The 18,139-nt window shown below is 33.7% G+C and overlaps 1 protein-coding gene and 1 non-coding gene across 17 annotated transcripts in view; one reads left to right on the forward strand and one right to left on the reverse strand.

Moving 5' to 3' along the window:
• VEZT (vezatin, adherens junctions transmembrane protein) overlaps positions 1-17,782 on the forward strand; it is a 58,628-nt gene extending 40,846 nt beyond the window's left edge. For 10 of the 16 annotated variants that reach the window (XM_011365905.2, XM_011365906.2, XM_011365907.2 and 7 more), the window contains 5 exons: positions 1,207-1,538; positions 3,996-4,189; positions 6,442-6,542; positions 7,652-7,859; positions 11,100-17,782. In XM_011365905.2, the coding sequence (XP_011364207.1) occupies positions 1,207-1,538; positions 3,996-4,189; positions 6,442-6,542; positions 7,652-7,859; positions 11,100-11,623 (1,359 nt within the window). In that variant the 3' untranslated portion in view covers positions 11,624-17,782. Of the gene's footprint in view, positions 1-1,206; positions 1,539-3,995; positions 4,190-6,441; positions 6,543-7,651; positions 7,860-9,810; positions 9,892-10,039; positions 10,211-11,099 lie in introns of those variants that run through there. The other 6 variants (XM_023533975.1, XM_023533976.1, XM_011365910.2 and 3 more) reach the window with 3 other exon arrangements.
• Positions 4,451-4,555, reverse strand: LOC111743562. Its single transcript, XR_002781780.1, has one exon. It is a non-coding gene; the product is annotated as a U6 spliceosomal RNA (small nuclear RNA).
• Positions 17,783-18,139: the final 357 nt, after the last annotated feature.

Consider the following 18,139-nt stretch of genomic DNA (forward strand, 5'->3'; position numbering starts at 1 on the left):
AGAAACCTAGGCACCATCCATCTTACCCATCTTTTTACCCCTCACATCCAGTCTGTCAGATTTTTATATCAGTCGTAACTTCAAAATATAGTTTAAACTCATCTACTTTTTCCCATGTCCCTTCCCACCATTCCAAGTCCGAGCCGCCATCATCTCTTACCCAAGCTGCTGCAGGTTTTCTTACAGGTTTCCTTAGTTCCCTAGAGGTGTTTCAGAATGCAGTTTGACACACACAGAACCTTAAAAATGATACACGCTTTGAATCGGTAATTCTGCTTCTGCAAATCTTTCTTAAGGAAATGATTCCAAAGATAGTAAAGCTTTATGTACCAGGTTGCTTTTTAGCTTTATCATAGTGAAAATGGAACACAGCCTAAATATACAGCAATAAAGGAATGGTTGCATGAATTATGATTTATGAATTATGGTAAATCCACGTGGTGAACCATTGTGTAGCAGCTACAACTTGCTTATGAAGATTTTATAAAAACTTGGAAAAATGTCTGTTAAAACCAGTGAAACAACCAGGATATATAAATGCAGATACAGTATGGCCACAACTCTGTTTCTGGGAGAACATACTAAGATACCAATAGCTACTTGTAGCACTTTAGAGAAATAATTCCATTTACTTCCAAATTTAATACCATGACCATACTTTACTGTATAATGGAAAAAGTTATTTTCAAAGGACAATTTGTGAGATATTCTTAATGAAGAATAAGCAGGGACTTTGGAACCAAGCAGAACTAGGCTTATGTTTTAGCCCTGACACTGATTAGCTATTTGACCTTCTTTGAACTTAAAACCTCATATGTTAAAAAGTGTTACCATACTTGTCCTAAAAGGTGTTAGATTAGATGAGAAGACAGACAAAATACCTACTGGAGGGCTTGTTGTATAATGGGTACCAAAAGTGGTAATAGCTATTATTCTTTAAGAAGGATTTGGAGAAAGAATTATGGTTATATTTTTTCATTCCCTTTTAAAATTATTTTTTGTTATCAGGCTATCTCAGTGATTTCCCTGTTTCCTTATGCTTTTGATATATTGTTTTTAAAAGCTTGTTAAATCTTGAATTGTATTTTCTGCTTAAGTATAGGCAGCAAAGAGAAAAAATAAAACAAAAGTTAAATATGTACTTTGTTTTGAATGTCAGCCAATATTTTTTATTGATCTAATCTTTTGTTTGTTTGTTTGTTTTAGGTTTTGTTCCAACTCTGGGTGGCACAGAGTTCAGAGTTCTTCAGACGGTTCGCCCTATTACTTTCTACAGCTAATGCACCTCCTGGACCCTTACTTACTCCAGCACTTTTGCCTCATCGTATTGTATCTGATGTGACTCAGGGTCTACCTCATGCTCATTCTGCCTGCTTGGAAGAGCTTAAGCGCAGCTATGAGTTCTATCGGTACTTTGAAACTCAGCACCAGTCAGTACCCCAGCGTTTATCCAAAACTCAACAGAAGTCAAGAGAACTGAATAACGTTCACACAGCAGTACGCAGCTTGCAGCTCCATCTGAAAGCATTACTGAATGAGTAAGTTTAGAAGCCATATAAGGAAATGTCCCTGTGATTAGCAGGCTTCATTTTTGTGCCATTGTGATTGTTGGCTTGTGTCCTAGCTAGAAAGAAGAAGCAAAATTGAGACATGCAGCACGAAGGATGGTTTATAGCTACAAATGTAGCAGAGAAACACTGATTTGTAGGTACTATCGTTTGGGGGAGTCATTTATAGTTTTTTCTTTTCTTGAATTCAACAAAACCTAGGAAGATAGTACAAAAGCAGATGTTTATTTGAGAGCTGCAGTGGAGAAGTTTACGAGGAATGATCTTGTTCTAACTCTCTTTAAGTAGGGCTCTTAAACTGGAACCTGCAATCTAAGAGAAATATCTGCCAGCACTGGAACAGGAAATTATAAGAGATAGTATTATATGTAATTGAATAATAGCATATTGCTATTTTTCTAAATAGATTACAGCAAATTGGGCCTTTTTTTGTAACATAGGGCAAGCTTGTTGGCCCTCGTTGAATAGTAAGATGTAGGGTCCGTAGTTTATATTTGTTGATCTTATACTTTGCATGATATTGTTGGTACTTTGCCTTGGTAAAATGTAAGTTCCAGTTATTCCAGCAAAATTTTCCTGTAACAGATACTTATTATGTAGTATTGGATCAAATGAATGGCTGGGTTCATGTTGTGTTGGTAATCAGGAAGGTCATAGGAATTTAATGAGTTGATAAGATTATAGTTTGTGTACTTGACCCAGGCTTCCAGGCAAGAAAGAGAAGTGGGAGGGCAGCTGTTAACTTTGTAAGATAAAAAATGGGTCAGAAGTTCTTGAAAAGTCTCAGTAGAATCAAAAGGCTAGCTTACTGGAGTGAACAAGGATGTGATGTACAAGGATAGGAAATTAAGGTCATAAAGACATTTTGAGAAGATAAATTTTTACCCATCAGTTCAAGATCTGGCATAGGTGTGTTAGGCAGATGTAAAGGTTAGGGCATAGTGAAAAAGTTAAAAAACTATGAGGCAGGGATGTTCTAGTGGTCTGTAGCTGCTATTCTAAGAAAGCAGGTGAGTGCTAACCTCACTGAGCCCTGTCTCCCACAGGGAACATGGGAGGTAAGGTAGTCTCTACTTAAGTGGATGGCAACATCGTAGAGGAAAACCAGATTTCAGTGGAAAGGTTCATTAGGCAAAGCTAGAGTCTCTGAATAATTAACTTTTGGCAAGAAAATCAGACACATACAGAGCATAATGGCATACATTAGAATGAGGGAAGATGACTCAGGGAAGGAAGAGTGCTACACTGGATGGACAGGAAAATGAAAGAGGATCTTTGTGCCTGGACTTGTGGATTATGATGGGAAGTATGTTTCCTGTTTGAAAATGAATTATACTGAACATCACCTTTCAAAATATTTTAACTAAAGAGTGTACCAGTCAGTAACCATCATATCTGATTTGCTCTATAGCTACACACAACTTTTAAAAGTGTTATCTAAAAACTTGTTTTGTGTTTCACTCCTCTGTCTCATTCTCACTTGCCTACACTAAGGCATCAACCTTTTAGCTGTTCTTCCTGCCTCCAGAATGCTCACTGCTACATTGTTTCTGAAGCATATATTTCTTTTCTCATTTAACTGAAAATCTTCACTGGCTTCAGAGAATAGCTGCTTAGACTGAAGTCTATATAAAAACCATAGAAAGAGTTTGCCGTACCTAACTACAGTCTGCTTTTCTGTCTTTATTTCTTGCTCCTTTTCCTTCAATCCAGCCAAACTGTATAAATTGCCTTTTCCTGTCTTCCATCTAGAATGACCTTGTTCATCATTTGTACATGCTCAAATTTTATCCATCCTTCAATGCTACCTCAAAAGTCCCTCCTCCTTGGCTGTTCTCATTGCTGATAGTAACTTCCTCCCCTTTGAATTCTTATAACACTATCTTTTTCTCTCAGTGATATTATCCTTTTGTGCCTGGATTAACCCAGTTTTACAGCTTACGAACTGTATCACTCTGGGCAAGTTTCTTCAACTCTCTGGACTTACTTCCTCATCTGTAAAATGGGAATAAAATGTTAGTTATAACTTTTTATGATATTATATTTATATGTATATATGATTTCCCTGATTCAGTTATAAATTTCTTCTAGTAGGAGATAGGTTTAATTTATCTTTCAGTTCATAAAATGCCTAGTATGTATGCAAGAAATATTTGTTGAATAAAATATATGATATTGTTTATAAGCTTTTTAAAAATTGTGGTAAAATATACATAACATAAAATTTACCATTTAACCATTTTTAAGTATATAGTTAAGTGGCAGTTAAGTACATAGACATTGTTGTACCACAAGCATCACCTTCCATCTCCAAAACTTTTTTCATCTTATAAGCTTATTTCTTAAATAAGCCTTATAAATTATAAATTTTCCATGTAATATTTTTAGAAATCTATATGATAAAACCGTTTTTCTTTTATTACTCAGGGTAATAATTCTTGAAGATGAACTTGAAAAGCTTGTTTGTACTAAAGAAACACAAGAACTAGTGTCAGAAGCTTATCAGATCCTAGAACAGAAATTAAAGTTGATTCAGCCCCACGTTCAAGCGAGCAACAATTGCTGGGAAGAGGCCATTTCTCAAGTGGACAAACTGCTACGAAGAAATACAGATAAAAAAGGTGCCTATGAGAGATTTCATTTGCATACACTTACCAGACATGTTTATTCCCTCCGGTAGGATGTTATTAGGTTTATTTCTTGTCTCCATGATGATTGACTTGACAAAATTTCTTAGTTTACTAAAGAAGAAGTTGAACTTATATGTGCTGATTGACATTGACTATAAAATTTTGGGTCTTATTTTATTAACAAAAAACGAATATGATTTGAAATTTCCCTGAATCGTATACCTCATTTTTATTTTTATTTATTCATTTTTTTAAAATATGGAACCCTTCACGAACTTGTATGTCATCCTTGTATAGGGGCCATGCTAATCTTCTCTGTATCATTCCAATTTTAGTATTCAGCCTGCTGAAGCGAGCACATGTACCTTGTGTTTAAAAAACTTAAATGAAGGGATAGATTTTAATATTCAATTTTAGAACTTCAGAATCTCTTTTCCAGTTAGAGTAATAATGGGTTTGATAATCAGGGGCCTGAAATTGAATTTTACTTTTAAGTAAAATACTTTAGTTATTCAGAAACAATATATAAATTCTGTCATAGGTGGCACTGCATATTCGTTTTTAGGGGTATAAAATGTATTAGGTGCCATTATTTAATGGTAACATCAGAGTGCCTTGTACTGCTAGGTAAGAAGGCAGTATTGAAACTTTCTGCAAAACTGCTTTTATCGGACCCAGATTTTATACTAATTTTACTAATTTCCTTGTAAATGTTTGGCATGTTAATTTTTAAATTTGTGCTATAAAACAGTACCATGTTTATCCCTTGGACTTTTATGATGAGGTTAATCAGATTTATATGTAGAAATTGTCTGATGCTTTATCATTCTGTTAATCATTGTTTAGTTTATAGCTAAATCTGTAATACTGTTTAATGTCTTAAACAAGTTGAATAAGTCCTGACATAGTAAAAATATTAACTTTTTTTCAAAGGGAATGTTAACATGCTAATTACTGATATATTACCAATAGGTTTTCTTTATATCACAGATGTAAATAGTAATTTTTTTCTCCAAAGGATAAATTTGAAAGGATTTTACCAGGCATGAATTTTATGCATGTTAAACTTTCTGATAGGACTAATATCTAGAGCTTTTGAGTACATTTTCTATAAATAGAAACTTAGAAAACTATAGAATGTTAAAAGATATGTTCCCCCTAACTCCTCCCTTAGCATATTCTGAGATGTTGAATCTTAGTCACTTAAACATGATTGTTAAAACTATCTCCAAATTATTGGGCGATTATAAGCCATTTCTTATTCTGCTCTATATCTGTGGCTTTTGCTCATACGTGATAATGATATGAATTAAGATAAAAGCAATTCACAAACTTTTCTTACTAAAATGCTTATAGTGGCCATGGCTATACAACTTTAAATAAAACATTCGTTTGAAGTTTTTAAGTAGGTGCTTTAGTTAGCTACATCTTTTTGTTGTTGTTGTTACTTCAGAATTACAGGAATATACCAAGAAGAGTTCAAAGTACCCTTCATTCATAGATTCCCCAGTTGTTGACATTCTACCACATTTGCCTTATCTTTCTGTGTACCTGTCTATAAATTCCTTCATTGGTATTATTCCGAACCATTAATGTCCAGATTCAGATCACACATGCATTTAGTTTTCATGCTCTTTATTCTCCTTTAGCCTTTCTTCTCTTTCATAAGTGTTTTGTAAAAAAATACCTTACGGTTATATAAATATCATTTCCTCATCAAAATTTTTCCCACTATTAAGCATACACATATCATATAACCCAGTAAGATCATTCCTAGATATTTACCCGAGATATAAAAACTTCATATTCACACAAAAACCTATACATGGATGTTTCTAATGGCTTTATTCATAATCATTAAAAAACTAAAAGCAGCTCATGTCCTTCAGCTGGTGAATAAATTGTTACATCCATTCAATGGAATACTACTCAGCAATAAAAAGAAATGAACTGCTAATACATCAATAAGATGGAGGAATCGCTAATGCACTATGCTTATTGAAAGAAGCCAAACTTAAATCACTACATACTATATGATTCCATTTATATGACATTCTTAAAACAGTAAAATTAATTTTTACAATTCTAGGAACAGAAAACATCAGTGGCTACTAGGAGTTGGATATGGAGGGAGGAATAGGGTATAAAGAGGCAACATAAGTAAATGTTTTCAGGTGGTAGACCATTCTATAATTTCGTTGTTAATTAGGTACTCATTTCTGTGTGGCCTGTTTCTTTTTAAGGCAAGCCTGATACAGCATGTGAAAACCCACGCTGTACGGTGGCACCTTTGATGCAGCCTACTCTGCACATTGCAGACAAAGATCCAATCCCTGAGGAGCAGGTAAGGCTGAAAAGTGCTTTTTGTTCCCCTAAAGAAAATTTATTTTAAAAGCTTACCTACCTTTCTCTGTAAGTGACATGGTTAATTGAATAAGTGTTGAAGTTATGTTTCTAATAAGCTTCAAAATCACAAGATAACTTACCGAATTTATATCAAATCATTATTTCTTATGTCTTGAGTTTTAATCCATTGAATCTACAAGCAGACTTTCTTATTATTTTAAACTGTCCATTTCTTAGACACTTAAAAGTGATTAAACACATTAAAAGTTACTGCCTTGGCAAAGGTACCTTCTGGGATGCTGGAAATGTTTTTATCTGGATCTGAGTGGTGGTTATGAGCACGTATACATATGTAAAAATCTTGTACAATTATCTTGTGCATTTGACTGCATGTATGTTATACCTCACTTTCAAAAACAAATTTAATGATTGCATTAGATAGTGACAAAGATTTCTTTTGTTCATCCTAAGGAAAACTTCTTTTCCTGAGGTCATATAGTCTATTCAGTATTCTTAATTGCAAAGAGAGACCAACAAACAAGAAAAATTGTTTAAAACATTGAATAGATGACAGAATATTTCAGAGGGCCAGATAATCAGGCTTGAACCAGGCTGGGGTAAAGAGCTAAAATCACTCAAAAGAACTGCATCAGTGGCAACATCATTGCTAAGTCACTGGGTGCAGACATTGCCACTTGCTCCCTGAATGCTACCTCTGGAACCTTGATCTGCCACCATCCTTACCAGAATGGATTCCTCAAGATGCCTGCTTCTTTTATAACAAACTTCCGAATCAGATTTGATCCAGGTACATCTAATTAGAGAATCCCAAGCTATTTACTTGAACCATAACTGCAAAGGAGGCTGGGCAAGGAAAGTTCCTGCCCCTTGCCGTGGCGATATAGAGACCCATTGACGAGGTGTTCCCCAATCCTATGTATAGTGTTCAAACTTCCTGGGAAGTCGAAAGCATCACAGATGTCTACCACAAGAAGACTAAACATACCTGACCACCTCCCCCAGACCACCAGCCCTGTACAAGTAAATGAAGACCACTCGAAAATTATCTGCTTCTAGTAAAGTGCTTTTTCTTTTATTCATTTTCAGGAATTAGAAGCTTATGTAGATGATATAGATATGGACAATGATATCATAAAGGATGATTTTTATTACTTGTCTCAAGAAGACAGAGAGAGACAGAAGCATGAGCAGGAAGAATCCAAGAGGGTACTCCAAGAATTAAAATCTGTGCTGGGATTCAAAGCATCGGAGGCAGAAAGGCAAAAGTGGAAGCAACTTCTATTTAGTGATCACGGTAAGGACTGACTTCAGAGTAAAAGGTTATTTCAATGTAGGAGATTCTTTTTTCTTTAACTGTGAATCTTATTTTAGCTGTAGAATTCTTATGGCTATAATTTTAAGGATTCATCAGTAATTATAGTACTTTTTCTTCTAGACAAAATCAATTTGATCAGTAAAAGAATAGGTATATAATCAAACTGAGAATATGAAATCATACTTTTCATCAGTTATTTGATTTTTTATTAAATTTGTTTTGGAATGGGCAGTGAGTTGAATAAATCAGAGTGTTTTCACTAACCTCTGTTCTCTTTATGTTGATATTATAAATACCTCAGTGAAACACAAGATTAATAACTTCACTATTGAAAGAAATGAATCAAGACCTAGGCTACTTAGCTACATCATTAAGGTTACTTAAAGAATTTGAGCACTTTAATAGATGGGAGCAGAGGAGGTGCTTGTGTGCACACTGTCTCCATACTTAGATTTGGACAAAGTTGGGTGACTGGTAATACTGAAGGTTGGTCTTAAACTTCTTTATGTTTCCCACCCTTCTTTAGTTAAACTTCAGGTGAGGCAGGGGAGGGAATGGCTGGAAAGCTTAGTACTTGACAGTATCAAACTAGTTAATTCTTAGTTGAGGAATTATGGATTTCTCAGAAGGTGAAGAGTGGGACTTCCCTTTCATTTTAGAGTATTTATGTGGAGCCTCAAAATCAACTGCCTTCTTTGCCCTTTCTTTTTTTTCATTAGAAATATATAGATTACCTATACTTCTGGAAAGTTCCTCAAGATTCTCTTTTCTTCTCTTAGGAGCCCTACCATTCTCCCTTGTACATTTCTTGATTTTATCATTCCTCTTCCCATTGGTGCCCTTTATTAGATTATACTCACGTATTATAATAGCCTCTTAGCTGACTTCCATTCTCAATACCTTCTTGCAAGCTATGCTTAGAAGATAGCTTCTAAGCTTCTAAGAGAGCTTACGTCCTTGCAAACTCCTTCCAGATTTTTCTCAAATAGCACATTGATAATGACTCTTTATCTTAAAAACCTACAGTGGTGCCCCCTTTTTTATTATATTAAATCTAACCTCCTTTTCCTGGTTTCAAGCCTATCCATCATATGAGTTCATCATATCCAGTTATATTTCCCACTATTTCTAGTATATTTCTATACTAGAATAGAAATATACTAGAAAGTTATATTTATCTAATTAGACTATATGTCTACACACTTACTGTTTTTATGCATGAAAAACATTCATGCTGATTCCTTTACCAAGAATTCTGTCTTCTCCACCAAGCTGTCCTCTCTCCCAGTCAGCCTCTCTCCTCTGTGACTCCTCCTCTGACAACTCCAGCACTGCTGCCCTTCCTACCACTGCAGACCCTCACACCAGAGAGGCACTGTAGTGAAATGAAGTCTTGGGCAGCGAAGCATATGTGAGATTAGGAGCCTCCTAGAAGCAGCAGTAAAAATAGAGCTCCTGTAATCTGCTTGTTTATATATTGGGCCTACCTAAATCAGAGGTTAAGAGTATTAGGTTTTAGGCACTATTGTTTTTCTTTGCATTTGAATTTTTTTTTTTTTGTCTTTGTAATTAAATTATAGTCTCCTTAAGGGCTTTGTTATCCTCCACAGTATTCATTCAGCAAATTATTCATTCAACAAGTAGTTATTAAGGTACCGTTTACTGCTGTATCCTTAACACTTAGATCAAGAGACAAAAAATCCCTACGTTCCCGGAGTCTTATATTCTATTCTAGCACAGTGTTAACACATGTCAGTTGACTCATTACATGGATTGTATCCCCTCATTTAATTAGCAATCATCAGGAATATCAAATCAACTTTTAATATATGTTGCATTCTTTAAGAACTAGAAGATTTATAGATTAAAACTGCACATGAAGACTGAAAATAGCATTGTATATAAATTTATATCCTTTTTTATTGTTTAGTATTTCATCATGTAGCTTTAAAATTATCCTATTGACAGTACGGGCAAAGATAAAACGATGACAGATGTGTCTCTTTTCCAGGTATGTGCTTTTGATAGTTTACATTTGAAAGAGCAATAATGCTGCTTTAGTTTGTGAAAATAAGTAAAAAGCTGCTGATACCATAAAATGCTTTTCCCATGAAAATGTTCAGTACATCTTCCAGAGTTGTTTTCATCTCTGCCTACAGGGGTAAAGTCCGAATGGAATTAGAGAGGGAAACTCTACACTGGAACCTGCTGTGGCCATTTTTTTCTGTTGCTGCTGCTTCTCTAGTGGAGATACTGCAGCTTAGGGATCTGTTTCTTGAAAATGGACACGTTTTACAAAATTACTTTTTAAATAAACGCCAGAACTTCAAGACGTGCTTTTTTTTTCTTCCGCCATGCTTCATAACATATTGTATTGTACTAACCCCTCATACTGGGAGGAGAGACTGCCTAGCAAGCAACCCACTGCCTACTAACATCAAGAGGGGCTAAATAAAACTTCATTTTCCTTGAAAGGACAACTTCTGCCGTATGGATATATATCATATTTATGTATTATGCTTTGTACAGTAGTTGATCTTGAATGCAGATTTTATTTTATATTTTTATGTGACATTACAAAGTGTGTAGAAGTTATGGCTTTACTTTCATCAGGGTCTCTTTAGGTGGTTGGCAAGTAAGTCAAATTGTATGTTGCATTTGTTTTCTACGCTATTTTAATTTGTAAATATATGTGTGTTGAAAATACGATTATTATCTAGATTACTTTTAGGCCCTGTATCTGACATATTATCAATGAAAACCATGCTGCTTATTCTTTAATGCAATGGTCTTCAAAATTTAGTATGCATCAGAACAAAGTGGAAGGCTTGTAAAACATAACTGGTCCCCACTCCCAGTTTCCAATTGAGTGGGTCTGGGGTGGGGCCTGAGAATATGCATTTCTACCAAATTCCTAGATAATGCTGTTAGTTCGGGGACCACACTTTGAGAACCACCGCTTTAATATTTCGAATAAGAAAATATGTGAGATGTTTTTAAATCTTCATTAAAACTCCATCTCATTTTATTTTGAGGGCATTTTATCTCATAAGGTTTTCTGGATTTATAAATTTACATTGATTTTACTAGAAAGTTTTATTTAGCCTTTATTTATTATACTGTATAAGAAAAGAAACTACGAGAAGTTTATATTATCGCTGGGTCCTTAGTTATTTTTCTTTCTTTCTTCCTTTCTTTTTTTATTTTTCTCCTTCGAAGCTGTGTTGAAATCCTTGTCTCCTGTAGACCCAGTGGAACCCATAAGTAATTCAGAACCATCAATGGATTCAGATATGGGGAAAATGATAAAAATTGCTAAAAATGATACTGAAGAAGAAAACAGTAAACCCTCCACAATTGACAATGGAATAAGTAGTAGGACTGAATATTTATGTGAAAACCCTCTAGATGGTAAAAGTAAAGACAGTTCTGCAAATGAAGCCTTCCTGCAAGGAGCCGAAGAAAGAATGTGTTACCAATGTGACAATGAAGAGGACTCTCAGCAGGCAGTTGTTGGTGGCCTGGCCGCTGCCCATCTGACTCCCAGGGACTCGTCACAGCCCTCCATTAAGCAGAGGCTGGCGCGGCTGCAGCTGTCACCGGATTTTACCTTCACTGCTGGCCTCGCTGCCGAAGTGGCTGCTAGATCTCTGTCCTTTACCACTATGCAGGAACAGACTTTTGGTGATGAAGAGGAAGAACTACTAATACAAGAAAATAAAAATGAGGTAGAAGAAAAATAAGAACCAAGATTTACATGAAGGATTTTAAATTGTTCCTTTTATGAAAGTGTTTTAGCTTCAAGACTAGATATTCCACTGGAAAGGGGAAATGCGTGTAAGTTTACTATATATAAAGCTAAGATGTGAATTTACGGGAAGAACCCTGGTTTGAACAACTGATCCAAAATAGTAGTTACCTGTATGGCAGATCTTTTAGGAAAATAAGAGAAAGAGAAAGGTAAGGGCTCTTTTGAATAAATTGCTGTTTTATTTGCAGCACAACCAATTGATCTTGGAAATTCTTTAAGTACTTTTAATAACAAATGAATTTATCATTTCTTGCCAGAATTTGATACCATAAAATGACTGGGATAATTCTGTTGCAAGAACATTAACATTTAGTATGACTCCTTTTTACTGTATTCTCACAGTTAATAACTGCAGCTATTATGTTAATAACAAGTTGTTTGTATTTTATTTTTGTTTATACCAAGTCTTAAAACAAAGATACAGGTTCTGAATAAAAAAACAATGAGTTCATGCAATTGATGTGTACTGGGGTTTGGAACTAAAAAGTAGTTTCAAAAGTACTTGGTTTATGATTCGTTTCTTATGTTTCTTTGTTCATAAGTGTATTCAGTAGTTAATTTTAAGATTTCCTAATGATCTTTTAAAGAAAGCCAGTGTACCATTTTAGAAATTACCCTTTTAATTTTTTGTGTGTTTATCTTTTCTGTTCTTGTTGCAACTAAAAGAGAAGTCCATGGGATCCCTGTGGTCCAAGGCCTCATCCCCAACTCAGCAGAAAGTTCTTTTTATCAGTTTGCCTAGAGATAACTGGTGCCATTAACACAAGCAGGTCACCGTGCTGCTGATTTCTGTACTGAGGCTATACCCTCTCCACCTAAATAAGATTTTGGAAACATCCTGTCAGCTTCCTCCTGGAAAGCATCCTTGTCTTCTTAATACTTCATTTACAAACTACCTCTTAAAAGAGGTTGCTTTCCAAATTGTCCAGTCTCATCTATTTTGTGTTATGATTACATTTTCAAATAGTGATATTTTCAGGAGAATATTATTTTTTGAAACCTATAGCTCCTATGCACTGACAGAATGTATAGACATTATTTGGGGAAAATGTAGGAATAACTCAATTTATGCTGCTGCCCCCCCCAAAAAATTACATGATGAATTTAGATCATCTTTAGAGTTAAGAAACACATTCGAATTTCTATAACTTAGCACAAGTGAGTAAATTTTCATATGTCAAAGGGATTTTTTTTAATAATGTAAGGAAATTTATTTTTTATCCTGAGGAAAAACTTGTTTCTGCTTTATATGAATGGTAGAGATCCTTTGTATTATAAGTGATTCTGCTGTTTGCCAAAAATTCTGGGACTTATCCATAGTTAATCATATAGGAGCAATACCTACAAGTGGGCCTAGTTTACCACTTAGAAATAATGAGCCAAATTTCAAGAAAAAAATATCTTGTGTTATAACTATTCTTGAATAATAACTTTTAGTTTACTTTCTTTTTTAGTTATTTAGTTTGCCAACTCCTTTTTACCTTGAATTTAGAAGCAATGATGGAAAAACTTGGTAATCTTTCACTCCACCTGATTTACAACCTTACATAAGAATTAGAGTTTGATAATTTTTAATTTTGGCATTTTATTTTTAAGTTTGAGAGAAATATATTGTATCAGTTTTATCCAATGCTCTCTAAGGTGATACTTTCTAATTTTGAAAGACAAATTTTAATCAGGAATTTCTAATCTTTCAGTCTGACCTATTTTGTTCACTAGTTGTTACTTAGTTTGATGAAAATTCTACTTGGTGAAATCTTGATACAAGGATCTTGGAACTTTAATTGAATGTTTTTTTGGTGTATGTAGTTTTCAAAATTTCTTTCATCTTTGAAAGTATTTCCAAGATAAAATATTACTTTCCTTGTGAAAATTCCTAATTTTCTCTCATAATAGTGTAAAGGTCAGTGTTTCTCTATTTTTTTCATAGGCCACTTATATTAGAATAAACTGGAGATCTTATCTTTAAAATGCAGATTTAGGGCCATCCTCCTAGTCAATCATTTTGGAATGAGACCTAGGTGATGTGATGTTTATGCCCAGTAAAATCTAAGAACCTCTCTGTAGGACTTTATGCTTCTTGCCATGAATACCTTAGAAAAGAAAACAAATAGGTCAATGTAATATAAGTAGGTATCCTTTTTTGTTACTTATCTAAGAGTATTTCACCTTGTTTTATCAGGCTTTTGACTAGTTTTAATATCTGCCATCACACATCCAAAAGAAGTTCTCTGGAAAAACTTGTAAATGTGCTTTCCAAATTTTACAGCAGTATTCTGACAGGATAATTGCTTTAAGGAATAATATCCTGACAGCTTTTAATATTAATAGTTCCATAGTTTGTTTTAAATCTAGTACTTAAAGTAAGAATGCATGAAAGAGGCTATTTATTTAGGTCAGTTTTGAAGATAGGACTTTTACTCTTTGCCTACAGTTATCATCTTAAATCCTTTTTTTTCCTTAGCTTTCATTTAAAACTCTACATTTCTGGACTCTCTAGGGCCAGACTCTTGCTGGTCTTTGATTTGCAGTCCTCTCCTTATTTTCACAAATGTCCGTAGTATCTGACTTCATAAGTTAAGTCCTTATTAAATCTAATCGTATTTACAGTGTCTGAATGTATTTCATTAAGAAATGATACATTGACTCAACTTTGATTCCTGAAGTTATTGGGGACAAGCAAGTCAAAAGAAACACATTTAAGGCAAATTACTAAGGAAATTTAAGAATATGGGTTTAAAAGTCTAACACAGAAGGACGGGCATGCGTTTAAATCCCAGATCCATCATTTAAAACCTATGGGTGCAGCTGACCCAATAACATCATGGAGAGTTTTCCCAGCAAATTCTCCAGATTGCTAAATGATGTTTTGATTTCTCACTTCTCGAGGTAGTTAAAAATAAAACCTTTGAGGCTGAAAAACAAGATCTAGTTATAAATATGTTAGTAAAATAGATGAAAAAATTAACTCAATTTTCTTAAAAAATAAGTAGTAATATTCAGATTCACATAATAAAAGTGGTAAAACTTTCAGTGTTAAAGCATGAAAAGAATTAAGTTCTGATACATTTCACAAAATTATCAATCAATAGAGTGTTAATCAGAAGGGACCCTAGAGGTCATTTCACTCTGGTAACTGAGTTTTACTTAAATACCATCAGTAATATAAAATGAAATAGTTTGATAAAGTATTAGAAATCATGTGGAAAGAAAAGTTAAATTGATTTGTCTTAATCATACTATATTGTTTCCATACCTAAACAAGACAAGGACTAACTCAGCTAATTCATTATTTGAACTAAAGTACGTATCATGCCATGAATGACAAGCAGACAAAGCATAAAGATTGATTTATTCTTCCCATTATGTTTATAAGAACATATATGTGCAATTCACACATATTAGAAAATGAAGCTACAAATATTTTAGAAGAGAAAATATGGGAAAGTGTCCTAAGTACAGTAACCATTTACCTGTAATTGACGAATGACTAACCTGCATAAGTTAATTTTTCAGGTAATTGAGGCAAATTTGTTTAATTATTAAATTGTTTTAACAGTGTAATAGGAAATTTTCTAAAATGTACTTTCTACTTCTCCACTTTTTCTAGTGTTTAGGATTTAACTTTAACTTTTTCTTTGTGTTCTTTAAGAACATCAGTTCCTTTCATGGGGTGATAACCAGAAATGCACTCTCAAGCGGTTACTGAGATATATAATGCCCCTTTACTATGTGATCCTGCATTGCTATGCTTTTTTGAGTTATGTCTGTTCTTCACAGTTTCTCTGTCTTCCCTTGTAATCAGCTATCACTTTTTGCTGCTGTCTTGTGTGCTTGCCTCCTGCACTAGGCCCCTAATTTGCTGCTTCTAATCTGCTGTGGACTGAGAAACAGGATTGCCAACCTTGCTAGAATTGTGTCTAAAGTAAGAGTAAGTAGACCGAAAGAAGGCTAAGGGGCTTTTCTGTCAGTAAAGTGCATGGATTTGTGGTACCTGTTTGGCTGCATACTTTTGTTTGCCTCTTAGTCCTTTACGAAGATCTTGCTAAAAAAAAAAAAAAATGCAGGGTTGACTATGCGTTGCCATATATTTGAAGTATTAATTCAGTTTTTATATATTGATGTTTCTAGGACTCTCCATTATTGAATTTAGCTATAAAAGAAAATTTGACTATCGTCTTTGTTTAAATTATTGTGTATATTTTAGGAAAACGTTCAACATTTTGTCCTTAATAATTGTTCCTAGTATAGTACACAGACTTAAAACTTACAGCACTATAAATGTGACGTCAATTCTGTTCACCAATTTATATTTTAGAACTATTGGTTTAAGACTAAACATGCATGGCTAATTTAGTAAGAAATGGCTAACTGAATTATTTGGGGAATGAGTCATTCTAGATATCCCAGTTTTCTATTGAGCTTAAACCTCTAAGCATTAAAATTTTTTGGAATAATTTCTGAAGGAAATATTTTAAAAACTTAACATGTACCTTGCTATCTTCTTAAATGATATATGGAATACATTTTAATCTTTTTTGATGTCAAAATGGTCATCATTAACAATTTTTTTTATTATGCTGCGATCGACTAATTAGGCATTGAGAGCTATATGCCCCTTTACTAAAAGGCTTCATTCTGCAGGGCTTTTTTTGTTTTCTTGTCTTTGTTTCTAATAGTTCTAATTCCTTTGATTTTTATTACTGCTTGCTTAAGTGTGCCTGTAGCAATAGCCTTTCTCTATCTTCATGATGCTCCTTCTAGTCCGCTTTGGTTTTTGGACACAAAGTGACTAAGACAGCTAGAATAATGTATAAAGTAAGAATAAATTGACTCAGTAAAGACCTGAAAAGTTGCATTATACTTGAGTGCATGGATTTTGTGACATCTCTTACTTCAGTACCTATTTCATTGCTGTCTTGAAAATGAGTGAAGTTTCTAGATTAGGTACCTGCTCTTAAATTAGAAGAGCTGTTACTGTACAAAAAGAACCACTTTCTTTTCATACTTATCTGTATTTCTATCCTCGAATTTTTGGGCTCCAATTAAAACCAGTTCACTCAAATCAGCATTTTCTATACTACTTTCTATTTGAATTGGCTACCACATGCTGCTAAGAATTCCTTTGGTGAGGTTGTATTTTGTTGTTGTTTTGGTTTTGTTTTTAGAGAAATATATTTTCATTTCCAAAACATGAAGTAGGTCGAGCCCTGGAAAATAAGAAAAATTTCATTATTGATATCATAGAGAACTGAGAAGTAATAAAGTTTTTAGACTCTAGGAAATTATACCTCAAATAATTTATTCTTTGATTATGCAGGTTTTTAAGACAGTATTTTTATTTTTATTCAGTTAATTGTATGTTAAAATCTTGCCAAAAGTTATTAGTGTTAGATCTAATGATACTGACAGATATTTGAATGACTAAATTCCCACTGTCATTCTATATTTTGCATGTTTAAATTATCATTTAATATGTTAAGTAATCAAGCATGATGATTTTTCTCTCAAATGAAAAATAAACATGAAATTTGCATGTTCTAATGTTTGTAAGTAAAATTCAAATCTGTCTGGAAGGGGATATCCTAGCATTTAACAACTTAGTTTTACCAACAGGCTGATTGTGTTTTAATAACTATATGTTGATTGACTCTTCCGTAATATACAGGGTAATCGGAAAATCAGTCTGTTTGTTTTATGACTCTCTATCATAGTCAGCTTTCAGTCATTCACTTACTGGGAGTAATGATACAATATTCATTTAAAAAAATAAATAATCCACAAGAAAATAAACAGTTTCTTGAGTTGATACTGGTATTAGAGAACAGATAGTCATGATGCTGAACTTGGGTTGGTGGTAAAAGAAGAAAAATTCTCTTGGAGTATAGTTGTGGGAGGAAAATGATTCTACTCATTAATTGCTGTAAACCAAAAAGAGGATGAATTCATTCCAGGATTCACTTACACAAAAATTTGACATGAATAAGGAGTTGGTTTAATGGATATCCTAAAATGTGTGTTAAATTAAAATGTATATGGTATTTTTAATGCTATATTTTAACTGTCGGCCATTAAATTACTTTGTTTCATACCTACTTATTGAATTTCATTTGGCACATATCAAACATATTATTGCAATAGGATGGCAAGTTGTGTATACTTCTGACTACACTTTAAAAGTGGGTATATTCTATGAAATATTGTTGTAGAAATATATATATTTTCTCTCATATCTTGAGTTTCTCAAAATAAGGGATGATTTTACCATTTTTGACTTGGGATTTCTCACTTTTGTAGCATTTCCTAAAGGTTAGCTACCTACAAATGAGTTTGTCATTTTTTCCTAAAACTAACATGGCTTTTATAAGTTTATTCTTTTATATCCTAAGAATTACATATTCTTATTTCCTCCAAAGTAAATTCTTAATTAACTCCATTTCCAAATCAA

The sequence above is a fragment of the Pteropus vampyrus genome, unplaced genomic scaffold, assembly GCF_000151845.1.
Source record: "Pteropus vampyrus isolate Shadow unplaced genomic scaffold, Pvam_2.0 Scaffold116, whole genome shotgun sequence".
In the NCBI taxonomy this organism is placed as follows: domain Eukaryota; kingdom Metazoa; phylum Chordata; class Mammalia; order Chiroptera; family Pteropodidae; genus Pteropus; species Pteropus vampyrus.